Consider the following 21,326-nt stretch of genomic DNA (forward strand, 5'->3'; position numbering starts at 1 on the left):
GTATTCAAATATGCAATATGGAACTAGATAACAGTGTTAAAACCACATCAGCAAGTTGGATTGAGATATTGAGCAACCCGACACAGTTTGTGGTGAGTGTATGATGATTTGGGGATGAGGTTTGCCTGTTGGTTTTCTTAGAAAACATTAACGATGTTGCTGTAGTGCAAAATTAAAGAAGGACATTTCAGACACCACACATGAATATTTTTGTGGATCGACACAATTTGAGAGATTTTGGATATAGTTAATGCAGAAGATGTGTGGATGCTAACTTTGTGATGAGGAAAGTTTTGGTCCTGTTTACCTTGCTGGTCTCCTGACAATCAGGGTCAAAGGGCACCTGTTTAACCGCCAGCTCTCGGCCCGTGTCGGCATCATAGCAGAGGTAAACCTCGCCGAAGGCTCCACGGCCCAGCAGCTTCCCTTGACGCCAGTTCACTGGCGCCCGCGGAGCTACACACACACAGACCACAGTGACGTGAGCACAGTAGCAACATTCCACACACAGACCCACAGGCTACACCATCAAACCACAAATTATTCTCTAACTTAATCTCATCCAGATTTATACATTTACACTGATTTACATTTGCTTTATAAATATCAGAGAACAGACCTGCTGACTGTGAATTATTCTCTGTTCTCTGAACTCCCAGACCATGAATCATCTGAACGTCAAGCGCTTCAAATCAGAGTTATGCGTGAAGAAGTCAAACTTAGGAACCATTGTATTTTTATACCACTTTTTTTTTAAACCAATGTTTGGCTAAGTCATGAAGAAACTCCAGAGTTCTACGACTCTCTCAACAGATAGAGTCAGTAGTTTTCTCATTAATCCCAATGTTCTAACAGTATGCCTCTCCTGAGTAGCTGCAACCCATAAACTCTGTCAGAGTAAAAATAATAAAAAATTGTTCACAAGCAAATGTTTATCTAATATTAATGTCCATTATTATAACTAGAATTAAACCCATTAATTCTACTACTACTGCTACTGGATTTACTTTTTAAGAACCCTTGCGTTTAAAAAATATATAATTTTTCAAAAGGTGGCCTATGTTAAAAGACTCACTGTGATGATATAGATCTGAGATTAACACAATATAGATTCATTAACACAATCCATTTAAAAGTTTTCCAGGACTTTCTGAAATTATTCAAGGGGTGTTACAGGAGGGTATCTAACTTGCATATTCATGCATATTCATGCACTCTCTCTTTTTAAGATGTAAAGATGTTCCTAGGGTACTTTTAGTAATTGCTTGTACTTTAAAAACATTAAATAATTTAATATTCTACCTAGATTGTTTTAATTGTTTAAAATGACATATTCAGGGTATTTTAAGGAAAAATGAATCCAAACTATGCCTAGAACAACATAATTGCCATCGTCATAGGATCAGTTCATTTGAGGAAATTGTGTGTGTATCTGTGTGCGTGTGTGTGTGTGTGTGTGCGTGTGTGTGTGTGTGATAGCAGGACAGTACAAACTTCCAGAGCTGACAGACTGACTATCAGGCCAGAAATACTGTATATCACACATACATTACAAACATACATAACTGCACTTACTTCAGTTTTCCTTCCTGAGGTTAAGTGTAGAATTTTCACTTGAGCCTGTTTCATTCACGGCATGATGTAACATGATCAGTTTCTACAAAAGAAAGGTATGTGCACTTACATTTAGCAGTACTGCGCTGGCTGCTTTTTTCGCTCCAGCCGAGCGAGTGGAGGTCTCCGCTGTACGGCAGCGTGCTGTCTCCATTGTAGCTGCGTGTGCGGCTCGACGGCACCAGCTGGAACAGGTTCTCCTGCGGCATGAAGCTGCGTGGGAATGTGCTACGACCTGACAAGTGCACACACAAACACACAGACCAAAGGACAACTTATTCAACTTAAACACTTAAGGAGTGGTGCAGTGGGAATTCAAGCAGAAACATGAATTAACTGATCGTTTCTAATCTTGGACGAGGTTCAAAGGCGACCGGGCCTTCTCTATCGCTTCGCTGGTATAAAGGGAAAAACATTCTTCATTACACCCCACAATCAGTTTTTAAATCAAATGTAAAAATGCATATAAAGTGTCAGAGGTTTTTTGCTATAATATTCAGTCACCTGTTTAGGAGTTCTTGTCCAAAATTTAACACACACTATTTTATACTTGTTTTTGGGTTGAATTTATTTGATTTATTTATTGAGCAGCATTTTATGTAACAATTCTATAAACCTGAAAATCTGTGTAAATTTGCTAAAAAATTCTAGAAAATGGCCAAATTGTTCAGGTAATTTACGAGGACAGTTTCACTGAAGGGGACGTGGCCTACGGGACTGACCGAGATGACTGCACTTCCTTTCATTATCACATTCTATCTATCACACTCACTGAAGTGGGCATGGCCTCTGATACTGACATGGGAGACCACACCTTCCCTGGAATTGACAGGAGCAATCTGTGGCCTCTGTGCTTGTCACTCTCACTGAAAGGAGGCGTGGCCTCTGTGCCTGTCACTCTCACTGAAAGGAGGCGTGGCCTCCGTGCTTGTCACTCGAGGCATGGCGTTTGTGCCTCTCAGCACACTGTTTAATGGTATTTTTTGATCTTGGACATTTTCTGAGCTCTGATTTTCCTTCCTCTCCATCTCTGTCTCTGCCCCCCCAAACCCCCCTCCCTCCCACCCACCCCCCAGCATGTCCCCTACACAGGAAGCAGCTCTTGGCTTGCTGTTTTGATACAGTCAGGGGAAACACAAATCAGGAACACACACACCACTGTTTTGATACACTCAGTGCACTATCCTCAGGGGAAACACATGTCAGTGCTGGCCAAGGTTATGCATTGAGAGAGCACAATACACATGAAGAAGAGTGAGCACATGCAGGCTTGACGTGTATCATCAGGTATACAACTGATATATAACAGACATATACACACTCACACACACACTGAGGCTGGGATCACAGGCATGACTTGGCGAGTTTAAGAGTACAGACAGGAGCCTGAACCTGTCACTGCTCTGTGATTTACAACATGCCCTCCACCTCTCATATGAACTGCTGTGAAAGCAGTTGAGACTTAAAAGTGTGAATATATTTTTATATGGAGTGTATGTCATACCAGATCCTGTGCAAGGTGTTACTATAGAAACAATAATGTTTTATAATAATGTTCATTAATATAAACCTGTGATTTGCCTTGTAGTCTGAACTACTCTCAGATCTGCAGTTACAGAAAATAAATCAAATCAACATATCCTGAGCAATCAGAATCGAGAATTCAACAGCGCTGTAGCAGAAAGTGTAAGATTACACTGATTTAAGGAGCTTACCGTCGCAGTAGTCCTTGCTGCGATTGGTTAAGTGGAACTGCCGTGGGAAAGTCCCGTGCTTCCCGTGTCGGCCTGCAGGGGGAGCAGCGACACACAGAGCTCAGCCAACAGACTCAAACGATAAACACTAAACATGTACACATGGTAAGAATATTGATTAACTGGCTTTTCCTGATTAACTTTGGATAAATACTTGTATCATGAATCATGTAAACAAAACTGTGGCTACACAAAGACTGCTCTCACAAGCACAAAATGTATTAAGGACAACACACATCATTAAAAAATGACGACAGCTTTCATTTCAACGGTTGACCAGAGTGGAAATATTTTGTCTGGATGCACTTGGACTATGGATTAGCCAATTGGAGAAAGTCAGGAGCTTTATTTATTCATGTTGATGTTATACAAGATGGAGGAACTATTCCTAGATGCTGCTCAAATTCAGAGCTGCAATATAGCACTAATCCATAAAGACAGCTCCTGAGTCTCGGCTTGTCATACTGTCAGTGTGGGCCTTTTAACAGCACTACAGTTAGCTTTGATAAAATGCTAAATCCTTAGATGCCTTTCCAAAGATAAAGAAGGACTCGTTTTTTTCATTTTGTTGCTATATCCTGTGTTCTAATGAGTTACAGCCAAAAGAATAAAACAGTTCGAATATTTTTATTCTTATGAACAGCTTGTTCTGGCTGCAAGTCTTGTATTGAGCACACAACAAAAAAATCTCCACTCATCTTCGCCCAAAAATACGCCTACGACAAACCAGCAACACATTTTCTGACACATGCCAGAACTGTCCTTGTGAAAGCTGCGTCACTGTGTAAAACGCTTTATCAGTATCGCGACAGAAAGAGAGATAGCAGGACAGAGAGAGAGTGTGCAGTGAAAGTGTGTGTGTATGTGTGTGTATGTGTGTGACCATGATGCCTGCTTTAGCCCTGGGTTCGGAGCAATTGAAAGCAGCTGGCGAGTGTATGAAGAGTGTGTTTTCAGCGGCGTCTCCCACAGCAACGCGCCCGTGTGTGCATTCAGAGCGGAGAAAGGAGAGGAAAAATCGACTCATAAGGCAAAATAAACAAATCAGCCTGCCTCTATGGAGATACGCACACTGAACCACCAGAGACAGACTGCATGTGTGTGTGTGTGTGGATGATGGTGAGCTTCTCTCCTGAATAGACCAGCAGTGTGTATGTGATTGACTAGCTGAGTTGGAGAAATGGTGTTTGTGTGTGTATGTGTGTGTATATGTGTGTGTATGTGTGTGTGTTTATCACTCACAGACAGGTCTAATAAACAGACAGATCTTATAATCAAAAAGGCTTGGTGTGTTTGATCACTGTTCACGAGTAATAACGAAGAGAAGGGAATGAGAAAAACGCTGATGGAAGAGAAGAGAAGAGAAGAAGAAAAATGCTGACAAAAAGAAAAAACGTCAAAGAAAAAATACAAAGGGAGAGAAAAGTAGTGAAGGAGAGAAGAGCTGATTAAAAAAGACAATTGAAGAAAAGAGTAGAGAAAGTGAGAACAGCAGAGAAGAGTATAGATAATAAAAGAAGAGAATGAGGGACAGAGAGAGAGAGAAAGAAGATAAAAAGGAAAGAAAACAGAAAAGAGAAGTAAAGATCTGAGAGAAACGCAGAGAAGAAAATAGATAATAGGAGATGAAAAGAGAACGAGAGAGAAAAAAGGAGATAAAGGAAAGAAAAAAGTGAGAAAAGAGAATGAAAAAGAGGAGAAGAGAACAGAAGATGAAATAGATAACTACAGAAAAGTACAAAGAAAATGAGAAGAGTAAAGAACAGAATAGCTAATAGGAGAAGAGAACAGAACGAGAGAGAAGAGAAAAGAAGACAAAAGAAAAGAAAAATGAGAGGAGTGGAGGGATAAAGAAAGAGAAAAAAAGAGGAGATGAAAAAAAGAAGAGAAGAAAATATGAAAAAAAAAAAAATGCTAACAAACATGGCTGCCATTAGCGCCAGGATCAGAACTCTCGTCTTTTACCTTTATAGTCGTAGTTGAGGTTCAGGTAATTGTTGTCACGGTTATTCTGGGAGAACGGAGGACTGCGAAAGAAGAGGAAAGAAAATAGTCATCGAGTTACTGTGTTCAGTAGTTTGTTTTTGTGTTTGAAACAGAATCAGCTTGCAAATTTCAAGATTCTGAAGCTTGTGGCCAGAAACGTGCACAACAGCATAAGACAGTTTATGAGTCGTAGAGGGAGACGACTCATATGCTAATTTTTTCGTAAGTGAATTGTTGTAAAAAAAAAGCAACACATCTCTGACCGAGATGTGATTCCACACGGCACTTTATCTTCGCTGTGTAAACTCAGTGACAGCCTTTCACACTCGTTCTGTTTGAGAGTGTGAAATCCTCTGGATCATGCTCCCAGATCCTGAGGATGAAATCCCTCAGTGTGTAAATTCAACTGCTGATCGGTATTAAAGCGGTTCAGCTGTGAAGAGTTTATATTTATTTATCCCTGCTCACTCCTGACTTATCATCGCCTCTCAGCCTGTTTCGTTTTCTTTTTTCTGACCTGATCGGGGGTCAGTTTGTCCAAATCTGAAAGCGATTGTTTTAAAATGGACTGTGAAAAAGGTCAGAGCAGAAGGTCACAGCTTGCAATGTGGATTGTCCAGTTCTGTGTTATTGCCTCCAGGCTGATGACGTCAGCGGCGCGCGGGACGAGGCCCCGGATAGCACACACACACCCGGAGAGAGGGAAGAAATTTCCATGCACTCGTTTCCTGACATTGTTCGGAAAGCCAGAGGCCAGATAAGGCTTGTGCAGGTAGCAGGGTTTCAGTCTCTCTCACTCTCTCCTGTCTCTCTCTCACTTTCTTAGTCTGCACTACACTATTTGCTGTGTCGCTTTCATTAACGCGAGTGCTGAGGAACAATGTTAAATAAATCTTCTACAGCATAACCGCTTCCCTTCATACTTTCTCCCTCACATGTTGGCTCACTGTCTCTGTGTTTCCTTTGTTCAGAGGCTGCACACGATCACTCCGGAACTCGGGCGTCCAGATAAGGCTGTCGTTGCCACAGCAACGTGAGCAACTTCCTGTCCGGCCTCTGCAGCATCCTGATTCATTCCCTCTGCATGGAGCCGCATTCAATACACACACACACTGTGAAAAAAGACGGAAGCTTCCTCTCACCTGTCTAGAGCTTGGTCCAGGGACTGGCAGCTGCTGGAGAGGGAACCATCGGCACTTCCGAAAGGGTCCATGACCTGCAGGAAAAACAGTGTGATGAATCAAACCTCAGTGAATGCATGTGATGGATTACGCACAGTTCTACCAAACATTAGCTCATCTATTCCTGTCTCTTCTGTGCTCGATGTGCCATGGGGAAGAAGACATCAGTGACTCCACCATTTATAAATGCGGCTCCTCTGCAGGTTCTCAAACATTAGTGGAGAAGTCAATAGATCTGGATTAATCAGAATTCGAGCTCTCTAAGTGAACAGTGGCAGATGTGTGGTTTAGCGGAGGTGCTTACGTTGGGATCTGGCGTCTCGGGGATGAACTCTCCCTCGCTGTGGATGCTGGTGTAGGAGCCCTGGCGAGCAATCTGCTGCTGCTCCTCGGGCACGCTGCCCGGCGGTGGGGAACTCCTCCCTGTGTGCAGAGAGCCTAGAGAAAAAGAGAGAGATAGAGAGATAAACGAATAATCCAACAGAAGTCAATAGATGGGTCCAGGGGTTAGGGTTAGAGAGAAAGAGGAGTGGATTGATTCAAAGTCTGCATTTAAGGGATGAATGTGAAAGAAAAGGTGGAAAGAGAAAACATGCGAGAGTCAGATTTCTCGCCCTTATCCACGCTCCAATGTATTGGTTTGTTATGAGCATGTAATTAAAGTCACCCTAAACAATTTACCTATATTTTTTAAAGGTGCAGGGTATAATGTTTATAGGTTTATAGGTATAATAGGTATATAAGGTATAATAACAAAATTTCTGAGTTACTACAGAAAAACTGTGACAGTATTGTCATGCAATGGATCTAGCTAGTTTCTTCATCTCATCTTTGTTTACACTTTTCCGGTCCAGAAATGAAAGCCTAAAGACACGCAATAAGGCAACTTGTGAGGCAAATACAGAACACAAAGGGTAGAGTCAGTTAGGGGTGAATTCGCTTGTTTGTTGATTCTAATTTTTATTAGATTTGAAATTCCCCTCACAGGCAGCACAGGGCTCTAAAGATGACAAACTGCTCTTTTAAGTAACACGGACCTGAAAAGGTCTGAAAAATGATTTAGTCTTGAATCCCCAGGTCACTTTAAGTAAAGAGAAAGCTGGAGAGATAAAGCTGGAGTCTGTGGGGTGAAAGAAATGGAAAGACTTAACCAAAAAAAAACCCCAGAGCGTGTAATATATAAAGACAAAGCAGAAAGTGAGTGTGTGTGTGAGTGAGAGAGAGAGAGAGAGAGAGAGAGAGAGAGACAGGAAAGAATGAAATTGAGATAAGTCTACATGCAAGGGCTTAACAATAAGAAAGTAGTGATGGACTAATAGTGAGACCAGCGAGGAAAGCAAAAGAAATGGCAAAAAAAAAAAAAAAAAAGGTGAAGAGGTGAAGAGAGGCTTGCTTTACGACAGAGATAACACGAGAGACAGACACCGGAGCACAGACACAGGAGCAGAAGAGCAGACGAGGGCAGACAGACAGAGAGAGAAATGAAAAAGGGTCACACTGGGCATGTTTTTTTAAGGAGAGCAACTGTTAAGAAGTGCCAGAAATGGAAAAAATGAGTCATGTGTGTTTAAGGTAGCGTCAGCTTTCACCCCAATTAGCAGGACAAACACTGTCCCCTCGTACATATTAATATTAAAGAAACAGGGTGCACGACTTCCAGCCCTCTCTCTCTCTTCATTATAAAAAAAAAAAACAATGCAGTTTGTCATGTTATGGAGCAAAATCCTTCCATTAATGCTAAATAAATGTTTCCTTATGGAAGAACTCCATTGTTTCAACAATGACATGGTTTTAAATCTTTTACATGGAGCGTCCTGCCATGAATTAGCTCTGAAGGTACGCAAAAGGTTTGAGGAACGCGTCAAAGACTGTGTACGTTGCCAAGATACAGCTAATGTTCACTAGCTCCTGAAAGAGTAAAGTCAGTGATAACAGATCAAAGAATACTTTGTAAGTACACCAGCTATATATTAAGTTAAATCATCTATCTGTTCAGAAACTGCTCTGTCGTCTCGTTGCATGGGATTCTGGGATACGTAAAGGCTATGTGTACACTGCATTAAGAAATCAGCCATGTGAAGGCACCTAAGAAGACAGTTATTATTCAATGTAAACATTTTATTCAGACATGACTCCAAATAGGCAGCATGTTATATTTTGAGAGACCTCCCAAACACAAGTCAATCCCATAATACCGCTCACCAAAAGAGAGTTCCTGTAAATGAAGTAGTGCTCATGTTCCTGAGATGAAATCGGTCCCATGAGGTCATTATTCTATTCATCAGCCAAGAGTTTTCTGAGAACATGAAAAACATGGTGGACAGAACTGCCACTGCGACTGAAGAATATGCTCTTCACAATCACATACAGTCTCCTTCTCTTCTCTCGCTCATTCTTTCAGGTGTAATGATAGACAAGATGAAAGATAAGGAGCAAAAAAAGAAAAAAAAGTGAAGCCATTTTCCTGAAGATTTTTAAAATCCCTGTGTTTTCTCTTCTGCTCTAAGTTGCTCAGGTATAAAGATGGGGAAGGGAGTGAGCTGGTCATTGGAGCGTTTGCTAAAAGAGTGTTTGAAGGTTTGCTTTGATCTCCCTCTCTCTCTCTCTCTCTCTCTCTCTCTCTCTTTCTTTCTCTCTCAGCTCACCTTTTTTTTGCATCTCTGTCTATGTCTACGCTTTCTTAAACCCTCTCTCGCTATAATGGTGGATTCTGGCTGTGAGGCTGTGAGCTTTATCCTGTTCCTCTACAAACAACACACACACACACACACACACAAACACACACAAACACACACACACACAAATAATCCACCACCGACTTGTCTGTTCACATTCCAGGTTGCAGTACTTCACTACGTTAAATGCATTCAATATGGAACTCGAGAAATTTGTGAACAGAATTATGCGAGACTTGAGCAGAGGAACCATGAGACACTTGCTCTGATTTGTTCCAAAATAAGCGAACTTACAGACAAGGCTTTTTAAATGGGACTGACTTTATCTCAAGAATATGAACACTGCCTTTACAAATAAAACACAAATACACTCATGATAATACAGTGGGTGTGTGAAATGTAAAAAAAAAAAAAAAATTCTGCCTACTAAATCTTTTTGTAAAGCTGAGTCACGTCCGAATCAAACGCTTGCGAAGCCTATAATCCTGTGTATCAGGTAGCGTGCTAAAAATGATACCGCAAAACACCAGGGAGTCGGAGCAGTTATTTGTAATTTCATTTGTTTTATTTCTAGTAGGAGTAATCACATATTATTCAATCTGTCACTTGAATACTTTATTTCTTGAGTGAAGCTGATGTTTGTATGCCAATCAGGGGCTGAAATGCAGCAGGAAACACACAGACGACTGATTTACACTGAATGTTTAGTGGGTCCTCACAGTGTCGTGAGCATTACGGATTAGTCAAATACGGCTAGAGCTTCCGTCACTAATCCGCCTTTATTTGCGTTTGCATTACGTCAAAGCGGCACTCAGGCTCTGATAACTTCAAAACAGTGTAAATGACAAATTAGAGCTCTCTATCTCGCCATCTCCAGTGCTCCGAGAGCGATAAACCTGTTGAGTGATGGTGGAAAAACCTGTGTGTGTGTGTGTGTGTGTGTGTGTGTGTGTGTGTGTGTATCACCTGTGGAGTGTTTGCGCACTCGCTCGGATCCTTTGAGTAAAGAACCTTTCAGGTCTCCCAGAGACCGAGACGACCTCATCTCACTCTGCTTATCTCTGCTGTTCACCTGCAGGAACTAGAGAGAGAGAGAGAGAGAGAGAGAGAGAGAGACAGACAAACAGAGAGAGAGAGACATATGCAGACAGACAAACAGAGAGAGGGACACACAGACAGACAGACAAACAAACAGAGAGAGAGACACACAGACAGACAGACAGACAAACAGAGAGTGAGAGACCCAGATAGAAAGACAAACAGAGAGAGAGAGAGAAAGAGAGAGAGAGAGAGAGAGATGCACACACACACACACACACAGGTGAACTGGTATGCAGGCACAATCCTACCAATACTATTCCTGCTTGCGAGTACCAATTGATCCTAGCTACTAGACAGCTACAATAAAAACCATCCAACTAGAAGCTTTGGTACTACACCAGTGGCCCGAGGAGAAAACACAGTTCCAGTTTCCTAGTGCCAAAAATCCCAGAACTATAGTCTGGGCCTGTAGTGTGTGGTGAGGTTTAAGTGTGTGTGTGTGTGTGTGTGTGTGTGTGTGTGTCCACACTCACGTGGTTGTTAGTAGGAGTTTTCAGCACAATTCTCAGCACACCCTTTGCTCCTGAACTGAAGTTCAAACTCGACACAGCTCGGTCCAAATCCTCCTGACACTTTAGAGCTACGAGCGTCTGTAAACACACACACACACACACAAACACACACACACACACACACACATTGAAGACATCTATGGCAAACAATTCAATATGTTCACACATCCTCTAATTCATTTATCAATTTCTATTTGATAAATCAGCTGCAAAGGCACGAAAAATCCTAATTATAGTTTATTTCCTCTAAACAGTGATGGACTTATTCAATCCTACATCCTCTTTCTGCTATTTGTAGAGTCTATGTGAAATTCATGAACTATTACAGATCTTCTTTTAGTTCGCTAGTTAAATATGCTAACTCACAAACTAGCATTAAAAAAAACAAAACACAAAACTAGCTTAAACTTTTTGGCTCATTTGTGGATTATTTAACATTAATGTGTTATTAATTTAGCATAAATGAGTCAGCATAAAAATTAGCTCATTAACATGCTAGTTAGAGCTACATTATGCACTGCTAATGTATAATTTATAGCGACAAGAAGATTTTCAGCTTAAAAAACATCATGTCCTGTTGAGAGTCAGAAAATGTCATAAACATACATGTCTGCCATTTATGCACAGACATGAGCAGACAAATTAGAGACATAACTAGCTAAAAGGTTACCAGAGTACCTGGTATTAGCTTGAGCATGCACTGGGTGTTAGAATCATTAGCTGTGTAAGATAGTCATTTTCTTCCTGAAAACATTAGCTAGCTGCATTAGCGTTCGAGATTAGGTTACTTATTCGACATGGTTCAGTTAAGCAAGAATGAAAGAACGTCCTATTTCTGAGTAAATTTCTGAGTGTAATTCATGAGGTCATTTTTCTGCATTTAATGTGTGCTGATGATATAACAACGACTAATACACACTAAGGCGTAAAGTGCTGACTACTTCTATATTCCCTGAGGCGTGTTTTTACCTCTCTGTCAGTGTAGTAAAGATCCATGTGCTGACCAAAGGCCTCCGTCACTTTCTGCAGAAGCTCTCTGAACTTCAGCGGCCTCTGGAAAGGAATGATCCTACAGGAGACGAACAAAGGTCAAAGATCAAATCAATGTAAAACTCTGCAGGATTTATTTTCACCTGCTTTATTCTGTATGGTACACGCTATTGTGATATACTCTAGAGCAGTGTTTTTAAAATTAATGATATTGATAAACACTGGCTCTTATAGTACATGGTTAAAAATAAAAAGAAACAGACCTACTGTTGTAGGTGTATGTACTTACACACTATCACACAGTAGAGCTGATGTAACATAGTAACTATAACGTACACCGATCAGCCATAACATTAAAACCACCTGCCTAATACTGCGTAGGTTCCCCTTGTGCCGCCAAAACAGCCCTGACCCAATGAGACTTGGGTGCTGATGACCCTGTCACCGGTTCACTGGTTGTCCTTCCTTGGACTACTTTTGCTAGGTACTAACCACTGCATACTGGGAACACCCCACAAGACCTGCCATTTTGGAGATCCTCTGACCCAGTTGTCTAGACATCACAATTTGGCCCTTGTCAAAGTCTCTCAGATCCTTACGCTTGCCCATTTTTCCTGCTTCCAACACATCAACTTTGAGAACTGACTATTCACTTGCTGCCTAATATATCGCACCCCTTCCATTGTAATGAGATAATCAATGTTATGATGCGGCTAATCTCACAATGAACTAAAGAAAGGAAACTGGCAACACAGTACTACACAAGACATGATGTATTTAGTGGTTAGTGTTTATGGTGTGACAAAAAAAGTTTGGAAACACTGCTGTATGGCAAATTACAGTCCACTTATATTATTAAATCAATATGTAAGGAATAAAACAGTATGGTGTGTACAGTCATAGGACAATAATCAACAGTGAGGTGGTGTGATGTTGCCCAATGCAAAGCAAAGTTTACTCATTCCAACCTGAAGTTGATTACTTTCCAAAAATCCACAACAATTTGCCAGCGCTAACAATTTTTTATTTATTGCAGAATGACTCATCATTCTTATCCCCTTATAGTTACATTTAATGTTGTGGAATTTCCGCATCAGTTCCAGTTAGCAATTTCGTAGTAGCATGTATAAACAGTGGTTCCCTCAAAAGTCTCTCTTTTTCTTTCACTTGAAGTTAATTTAAAAAAAAAGAACGCAGCTCGTCATGTTACCAAGAAATCAGGAAACGTAAACCACTCTGTCCTGAAGACTTTCCTGTGTTGGAAAGCTTAAAGAGCTGTTACAAAATGCTGACACTAGAGACTCCTTCCAGTTTACGTGGAAACGTTGTGTTCGCGATACGTATGTGTGAATTAGTTGTTACTAAAGAAACGATAATGTATTAGAACAAGGACATTATTACAAGCTTTGTAGGTGGAACTGCTGTCAGTTCTGCGGTTGTAGAAAATTAATTAAAATCTTCTGAGCAATCAGATTTGATAATTAAATGGCACAGTGGTATACCACAGATTAATCGTTGATCTGATACAGTGTAAGGAACAGGCTAAAAGAGTGAAAGAGATCCTCCACTGTGTGTGAATTATGTATGTGACTAGAGAAGTGCTTGCTCAGCAGTTAAAGTCCTGCGCTAGTAGCCAGAATGCCGTGAGTTTAAATCCCAGGACTGCCAGAGATGCCCTTGACCTCTAACCACTCAGCTCTATTCTTGCACTGGATACTGCCTCACTTGTTTGCTACTTTGGATAAAAAGCTTCTGCCGAATGTAAATGTAAAATGATTGTGTGTGCATTTGGCACACACGGTTGGAACGGAGCTCTGTTTCAACACCAGCGTTCCTCACATCAGAGCTCACACAAAGGCAGATAGAGCTTCCTGAGAGGAAAGAGTTTACAAAAAAAAAAAAAAAAAAGCGAAGCAGTGTTGGCAGCAGCATGTTTCCTGTTCACTACTAAAGTTCATCTCTGCTTTGTCCAACATATCCCACAATCCCTCAGCATCTCCTGCTATCTGCTGCTTTTAAATAACCCCAAACCTCCCAAATGGGACGTTCCTCAAAATCTCGCCGCCAAATTAGCCACTGTTTACTGATCGCATCTCGGCATCGCTACATCAAATGCCCTTTAATCTCCACCTTAATGGCTGTGGATTGGGCTGAGAAAGAGAGGAATTCTGGGAAATCAGTGCACTGGCAGCTGTTTCTCTTTGTGCTGATTTGATATTAGATCTTAGTCTCTGCACTTCCGCTTCTCATAATGTTATAGATTTGATAGAAATGAATCCAAAGGTTCTTCTGAAGTCCAGAAAAAGACAGAGGAGAAGTTGTGGCCGGAAACAGAGCACAGGGGAAAATATGGCTCGGAGAGAGACGAGAGGATGTACGGAACGAGATGGCTTTCCTTCCTCGATGTGCTTAGATAAGCAGAGGCTGGCACGGAGAGCGGCGCTCGCCTCTTTCCTGTCCCACTGCTTCAGCCGCTTACGGAGGAAAGAAAAACCTCAAGTGGCTCCAATTAGGGCACTTCGCTTGCCGAGCTGACACCAGCAGAGTCTACTGATGAGACTCGACTGGATAACAGAGTGCTATTGTCACAGCAACGTCTTAAACAGTGGAACTTTCCAGAACACTAACTAAGCCTGCTACAGTGCCAAGTTCTGGAGTAAAGTATCCCGAAAAGGCAATACTTAGAAGAAGAGTTTTTCTCTTTTTAAATTTTTCTCGTGTTCTGTTGTCAGATTGTGTTGTTTTTGTTGCACAATTTTCCATTTACTTCAAATCTTATCTTTCAGCCAAGACATGTCTGGTGCCTGAAGTTTCCTTCTTTAATGTTGTACTGGAAATACGAGGCGAATGACAGTCTACCTCACCCAAAATCCTGGCCAAATCTTCATATTCTTGCTTCAACAACCCTGTTAAATTGAGTAATCTAACCTTCATATAAATGACATAAAAATATTTGTCAATTTAAGGTCATCTAGAGAAACATTGGCACCTTTCTCATATTTTTAGTGCCAATTAAACACTAAGATATTTCGTACAACCCCCCCCTCCCCCGCCTTTTAAAAAAAAAAAAAACACACACCAATCTATTCTAAGAGTGCCAATAATTTTGGAGATGACTGTGTTATCACCCACATAAATTCTAGCTTTCTGGTACAATTCTTTCTTCAAACTTTGGGAGCCAAATTGTGCCAAAAGCCTAAAGCACCTCAGCCAGTCTGTGGGAAGAACTGAAAGATTTTGAGCGAGATTGACTTCCATGACCTGTTAGCTACATTAGCCTTGTAACTCCAGTGCAAGACGAAAAAAGCAAAGCCCTTAGCTGACTGACTAGATCTGGGTTAAGTGAAAAAAAAATTCTGTGAATTTGATACTACATCAAAGTATTCCTTTAATAATATATTGAACATGTTTAACTATACTTAAGCAGAGTCTCACTGGTTAAGATTCTGTCCTAGTAACCAGAAGATTATGAGTTTTAAATCTCGAGGTCTAGCAACGAACCACTGCACTGCGTTATTATTATTATTTTTTTTATAAAGGGTGCAAATAATTCTGGATACAATTACCATTTATTCAGCACTATCTATATCTATTCCTAAGTAAAGTCAGCACAAGTCCCTTTTTCGAGGAGATTATTCATCTTTCTATAATTGGCTGTTCCTCAAAAGAACATCAATGTCAACGGTGAGACAAAACCTTTTTTCTTCCAATTAGAGACGTTTGAGCTGCGCTCTGCGTGTGTGTTATCTCTAAAGCACCGAGAGCTGAGGCTTCTGGGAAACTTTCAGTCTACAGTATAGATTTTCCCAGCATGCACTCCTCCTAAAGTGTCTGATCCACTGTCCGTTTTTTCCCAAATCGAGGACATTTTATGAGATGTGAATTTGCCCAAACTTCGGTCTGTGATGTGGCTTTATTATAAAATGAGCCCCGAGGGAGGATTTTTGCTTTTCTGTAGCGTGTTTCTGTGTTTGGCATTTTTTTTTAGTTTGGGAGAAAATGAGACAGAATGTGTGTGTGGGCGAACGGCTCAACTATAGGCCCCTGAGAATTAATCTGGGTTGTGTCACTGAGCTCAAATATTGGCTCCCTCTCCCCTAAACTGGGCTGGTTTGGTAAAAACACAAAGAAAAAGCTAAATGTCAAAGCGCTCTAGGAACATTTTTTTTGGCAGAACGTCAGTTTTTCCCCCTCATATTTTTCCCCCCTGTAGTCCGGAAAAGCCAGTGCCTGCCTGGTGAGGATGTGTGGAAAGAAACGAATGGGCTCTGACTCACCGTTTCTCTCGCTCATGCTCCAGCTTCACGCGCAAATCCTGAAAAAACAAAAAGCAGGACAGAATGAGTGAAAGAAATAAACAATATACAGGGAATGATATATATCTATTCCAAGAAAAAGCATGTGAACATTTGTTGATCTCACACATGTTTATGTTCTACATTTTATCATTTTTATTATGTATTAATTAGGGATGCATCGATGCTCCTTTTTCAGACAGAGTACAAGGATAAGTACTTTTAAGGTACTCATCAATACCAATACTGATACTGATCCTGAAATGAGCAACCTGCTTAAATCAATAAGGGTCAGAAAGATGGAAGATTTTATGTAGCTCTGTTTGCATTAGTTGCTGCCATGTGGTGGTAGCGATGAACTCCTCATGCTGAGTTTTCTGTTAAAGATACTGTTTATACAATAACATCTCAAACAGAAAACTCAGCACGAGGAGTTCATTGCTAGTGCCACATGGCAGCAACTAACGTAATCCTACAACCTGAGTGCACAGAGAGGTACCAGTATCAGTGAGCGTGGTCATTAAAAATGTGCTGGTAGAAAGGAAGCACACAGCCTTAGTGCTCAGTGCTCGCAGAAATGAAGCGCTCAGGTTCCCTTCCCTGCTTCATGGCCCTCTGCGCTCATTTTTATGACCACGCTTGCTGATATTGCTCTCCACACTCGGGCTTAACCCACACCCTCTCTGTTGTTTTAGACACTGTGTAAATGCTATAAGACGTTGTATTACGTGTAGTGTAGGAAGATGCTGTAATTCCTCCTCTTGATATTTTCACAGAACACAGTTTGCAGTCTGCTTTGCATTGACTGCCATAATTGATCATAAAATAGCTCACTGTGTGTCGTCTGTTCACAGCATCACAACATACGGTACACCAGGCTTACATCACACAGTATGAGGTCATACCTGATGTTGGGATCGGCACATTCTTTTTATAAGTACAAGTATGGGTACATGAAACTGACACCTGATAGCAGTATCAGGTTCCATCCTGTCCATTTGAGGCTTGTGTTATAATGATTCATGACACATCACAGATGATGTATTCCATTGTATCACCTTATATAATGATGTCCATTATTATTATCTCAGGACATGTTACATCATTACAAAAAAGCAGAAGTTAAAAAGTGTAAAATTCTCATTGATGTTAAAAAATACCAAACAAGCAGAAGTTGAAAGCACATTTGAAGTGTGGAGGTATAAAACCGTTCAAATTCCTACCCCCTAAATTGATCCTGTCACGATAAACGACTAACCATATGAGAATTCTCAATTCTGAAGAAGTCAGATGGAGATTCATTTTCTATAACAGTAGCTCTGACTGTAGTTCCGACTGATGCACTCGTTCTAATATGTTATCATTTCTATTGCAACAGCTGATACACAGGGACTTATTGCAGACGGTCCCAGCTACTACAGCGTAAGCAATCAGAGGAACTAACTTGTTTCATGGACAGTCCACAAAATTACAGAGTAACTATAAATGGATAAAAAGCATGATGTTCTTTGACAAATTAAAGACGTTTGTGTTGTCAAATTTCTCTGGTAAGAGTAACAAACCATTGTTATAGGAGCAATAATAATAATTAACTTAAAAGTGGTAACAGTAACTCTACTTCATCATGCCAACCTGTCACTGATTGTTTTTCTATAATGGCACACCCCGAGGTGTTTCACTGCTCACATACTAAACAATAATTGGTGTATTTCTACTTCTTACACAACCCTAAATAGTGTTATTTCCTGCAAAGTCAGATTTTCTCTTGTGTAGAGCTGTGCCAGCAGTTAATTAGCTCACCTTGTCAGAAAGAAATGAGTTATAAGCATTTTTCAACACATTTCATTCACTCTCATTTCTGTGGTGCATTTCATTTGACACTTGGCTCTTGAGTGAGGAAGTAGATGCTGAGGTAACACGGTATGCAAGAGAACGAGGAAAGGATCGGCTATAGAAGGTAATGTTACTCAGCACATATGTCATTCACGTTAGTCATGTTTTCACACCCACACAGTACAGACTCTTCCACTTAAGGCAGTTAAGAGCTGTTTTTTTACTGGCCTGCTTCACACTGCGATGGTGCGGTATTCATGTGGAAATGCTGTTCAGTTCAGCGCCACTTTCTGCTTTTCCTCATTTGCGCTGCCTCACTCCTAAGTGTCACTGTGAGACTTAAAAGAGTGTGTTGTGTGTGTGTGTATGTGTGTGTGTGTGTATAGAGTTTTTGCAAGCCATGTATCTTGCAGCATCCTGTGTGGAGAGATTGCACAGCAAAAATAACAGTGATGAAACAGTACTTTGCGAGAGGTACTTGAAACACACACACACACACACACACATACACACATATTTGTCTCCCTATCTTTGTGTACCATTGAAATTATTATGAATTCAGCTAATTAATGAAATGCTAAACCTAAATATAAGGGTATCTTTAGTCTCAGGAAGCAAAAGAAAACATTTTTTATTTAAAAAAGCAGTTTTCCTCATGAGGACCAGCCAAATGTCCCCACAAGGTCAAAACGGTCTGATATTTTTTCTTTTTATGGGACATTTGGTCACCATCAAGATATGAAAACACAAATACACACACACAGCAGGATGTAAACGGCCAAATCTTAGATGTGTCCTGTTTCAGGCTGCATCCAGAAAGCATTTGCATTCTTCCTCAGTAAAGCATTACACAGGGACAGCTAATACGTGCACCAAACATTTACACCGGATGAAAGCTGCTTTCTGTGTGATGTACTGTATCTGCTAATAAAATGCAGATGGTAAAGATTCTGAACTAGTAGTTGGAAGAGTTTAAATCACAGAACATTCAGAGAGCCACAGTTACAGCCTTGAACAACACCCTTAACTACTCACGCAACTGTATCTCACTTTGGATTAAAGTATCAGATGAACTCTATCTGCAGTCTCATGCTGGCTAAAGCCTCAAATCAGGCTATATGTCCTTGTTCACCAAGTCCAAGTGTGAGAACATGTGCGAAAGTTAAAGTTTGCACATAGAAATATAAAGAATGTATCAAAAGACTTCAAATATAATTAATGTTTCTACTAACATTCTAGGTTTTTGACCCAGCTGTAGTTTATGGTTTGTTGAGGAAATAAATTACAATGTTTGCTGCTGACAAAACCACAATATAAAAGATGTGTGGAAATAAATTACACTGAAAAAAGTTCGTAGAAACAAATTACAGTGAACCGCTCATGGATGAAATAAATTTCCCTGGGTAAAGTTTGTTCATGAGACAAGTTACATAGTAAATCGTTTGTAAACATAAAAACTACATTTATAAATTTAGCTGATGAGAAATTACATTGTAAAATTTTTTTTTTTTCAGATAAACAGTAAAATGTTTGTTAATTAAACAAATGACACTGTAAATAAGCTAGCTGAAATAAATTCCATGGTAAACAGTTTGTAGAGATCAATTGTGAAATGTTCATTGATGAAATGTTCGGATTTGACATGCGAATACAAAAAAAAAAACATGGACGCTTCAACAGAATGTCTTTTGTTGGAGCAAGACCCTTTACCTTCAGCTCAGTTGTATCCTGCATCAATCATAAGTTGCTTTTTTTCAAATCAGCATAGGTACTGGATTATGTGTAATTTTATACTATGTTAGATATTACAGTTCTTTACTGTATATCTTACATGATAGGTCTGCTGTACTCATATATTTTATATAATACAGCTGCTTACTTTATATATAAAATTGTTGTTTGGATTGATGTTAGTTAGCTAGCTAGTATTAGCCAAGTCAGATATCTTACCGACGTTAACGCCTAGCTAACTTACTGTAGCTATCAATATCTAGACTAACATTAAGCAAAACACTAACTACCTACTACCTACTAACTACCTACCTAGCTAGCTGGCTAAAGTGTTCATGATGTAGTGTTAAATTTTTCTGTGTGCTGTTGTTACATAATTATCTTTCAAATCGCATAATGTTGGCAAACTTAAAAAACAGTTTTTGATATGTTTTAGCTAGATAATCTTAGTTTAGTTACACTATACCGTATTTTAATTTAACTGAAAGGGCAATTAACTTTTAGGATGCAGCTAGATGCTGCTAATAAAGTGTGGGTAATATTTGTGTAGTTATTAATCACAGGTCACAGGTACCTGTCTGTAGCTCGGGGTCCTGCTTTTGGGTTTGTGGCTGGTGCTGCTGTTGAGCTGGTAACAGCAGCGCAGGGCTGCCAGGTCCTTCATGATAGAGTTAAGAGCCTCCTCGTCATCTGTAACACACACACACACACACACACACACACAGAGTGTTAGCACCACATAAACCACGCTCAAATGTGCACTGCTTCAAACTGCCAAGTGGTTCTGCTGGAAAACACACACAGTCTTCCTGGACCTGAATAGAAATTAATATATTTAAAGTAGTGTTCATTATTCATAAAGAGCATAAAGATGCTATAACATGTTATTATATGTATATGTTTTGCTACCTGTGGCCTGTTTATTAATCAAATCATCTTAAAATCATCCGCATAGCAACCGTCCCCAAATATAGTTGGTGCAAATATATGGTGGCGCACAAGAAACAAGTATATATTTGGCAGGTGAAGTAATTAATTTTAGGTCATTTTATATTAAGTTAAGTTAAGCGCAAAAAAATTGTTAATAATATTTCATGGGGATGAATATAAAATCGATATCATAATTAGTGATTAACAATATCAGACCACTGAGGTGGAAGTCACATCCTAATTAACTAAAAATATTTTGAAAGAATCCATCCATCACTCCATCCATCCATCATATTTTTTATGGAGGAAATTTCATTAATTTGTTCAATCATTCTTACAGAAAAAACACCAGCATGTTTAAATAAAAGCTCTCCAGGAAAAGTGAAGGAATATAATCAGAGTTTCAGGTTTTATAAATCCAGTTGAATGCCACATTTCACAGAAGAACAAATCCATGGAATTTCAAAGTGAAATTCAGATTGAAAGTGAAATTCAGAATGAGCAAGACCCGCCCTCAGGTGTGGGACATATACACGGTTCTACAAATCATTTAATTGGACAATGACAAAGTTGTGCCTAGACATGAATTTTTGTATGAAGTATAACATTTGAAGTATAAAATTTAACAGAGAAAATCTCTAAAACTTTTTCAGATACGATATCGTACAGATGTCCATGACACTAAGCGACAAAAAGCCTTCAAAGTCCATAATATGAACATATT

At 40.0% G+C, this 21,326-nt stretch overlaps 1 protein-coding gene across 2 annotated transcripts in view; it reads right to left on the reverse strand.

Moving 5' to 3' along the window:
* map3k22 (mitogen-activated protein kinase kinase kinase 22) overlaps nt 1–21,326 on the reverse strand; it is a 59,059-nt gene that overhangs the window by 12,137 nt on the left and 25,596 nt on the right. For both annotated transcript variants that reach the window (XM_026937850.3, XM_026937851.3), the window contains exons 4-14: nt 20,247–20,362; nt 16,091–16,128; nt 11,793–11,892; nt 10,785–10,901; nt 10,177–10,291; nt 6,840–6,973; nt 6,497–6,570; nt 5,334–5,395; nt 3,330–3,401; nt 1,685–1,849; nt 308–456 (exon numbers count right to left, since the gene is read on the reverse strand). In XM_026937850.3, the coding sequence (XP_026793651.2) occupies nt 308–456; nt 1,685–1,849; nt 3,330–3,401; nt 5,334–5,395; nt 6,497–6,570; nt 6,840–6,973; nt 10,177–10,291; nt 10,785–10,901; nt 11,793–11,892; nt 16,091–16,128; nt 20,247–20,362 (1,142 nt within the window). The remainder of the gene's footprint in view (nt 1–307; nt 457–1,684; nt 1,850–3,329; nt 3,402–5,333; nt 5,396–6,496; nt 6,571–6,839; nt 6,974–10,176; nt 10,292–10,784; nt 10,902–11,792; nt 11,893–16,090; nt 16,129–20,246; nt 20,363–21,326) is intronic.

Source organism: Pangasianodon hypophthalmus, chromosome 22, assembly GCF_027358585.1.
Source record: "Pangasianodon hypophthalmus isolate fPanHyp1 chromosome 22, fPanHyp1.pri, whole genome shotgun sequence".
NCBI classification, from domain to species: domain Eukaryota; kingdom Metazoa; phylum Chordata; class Actinopteri; order Siluriformes; family Pangasiidae; genus Pangasianodon; species Pangasianodon hypophthalmus.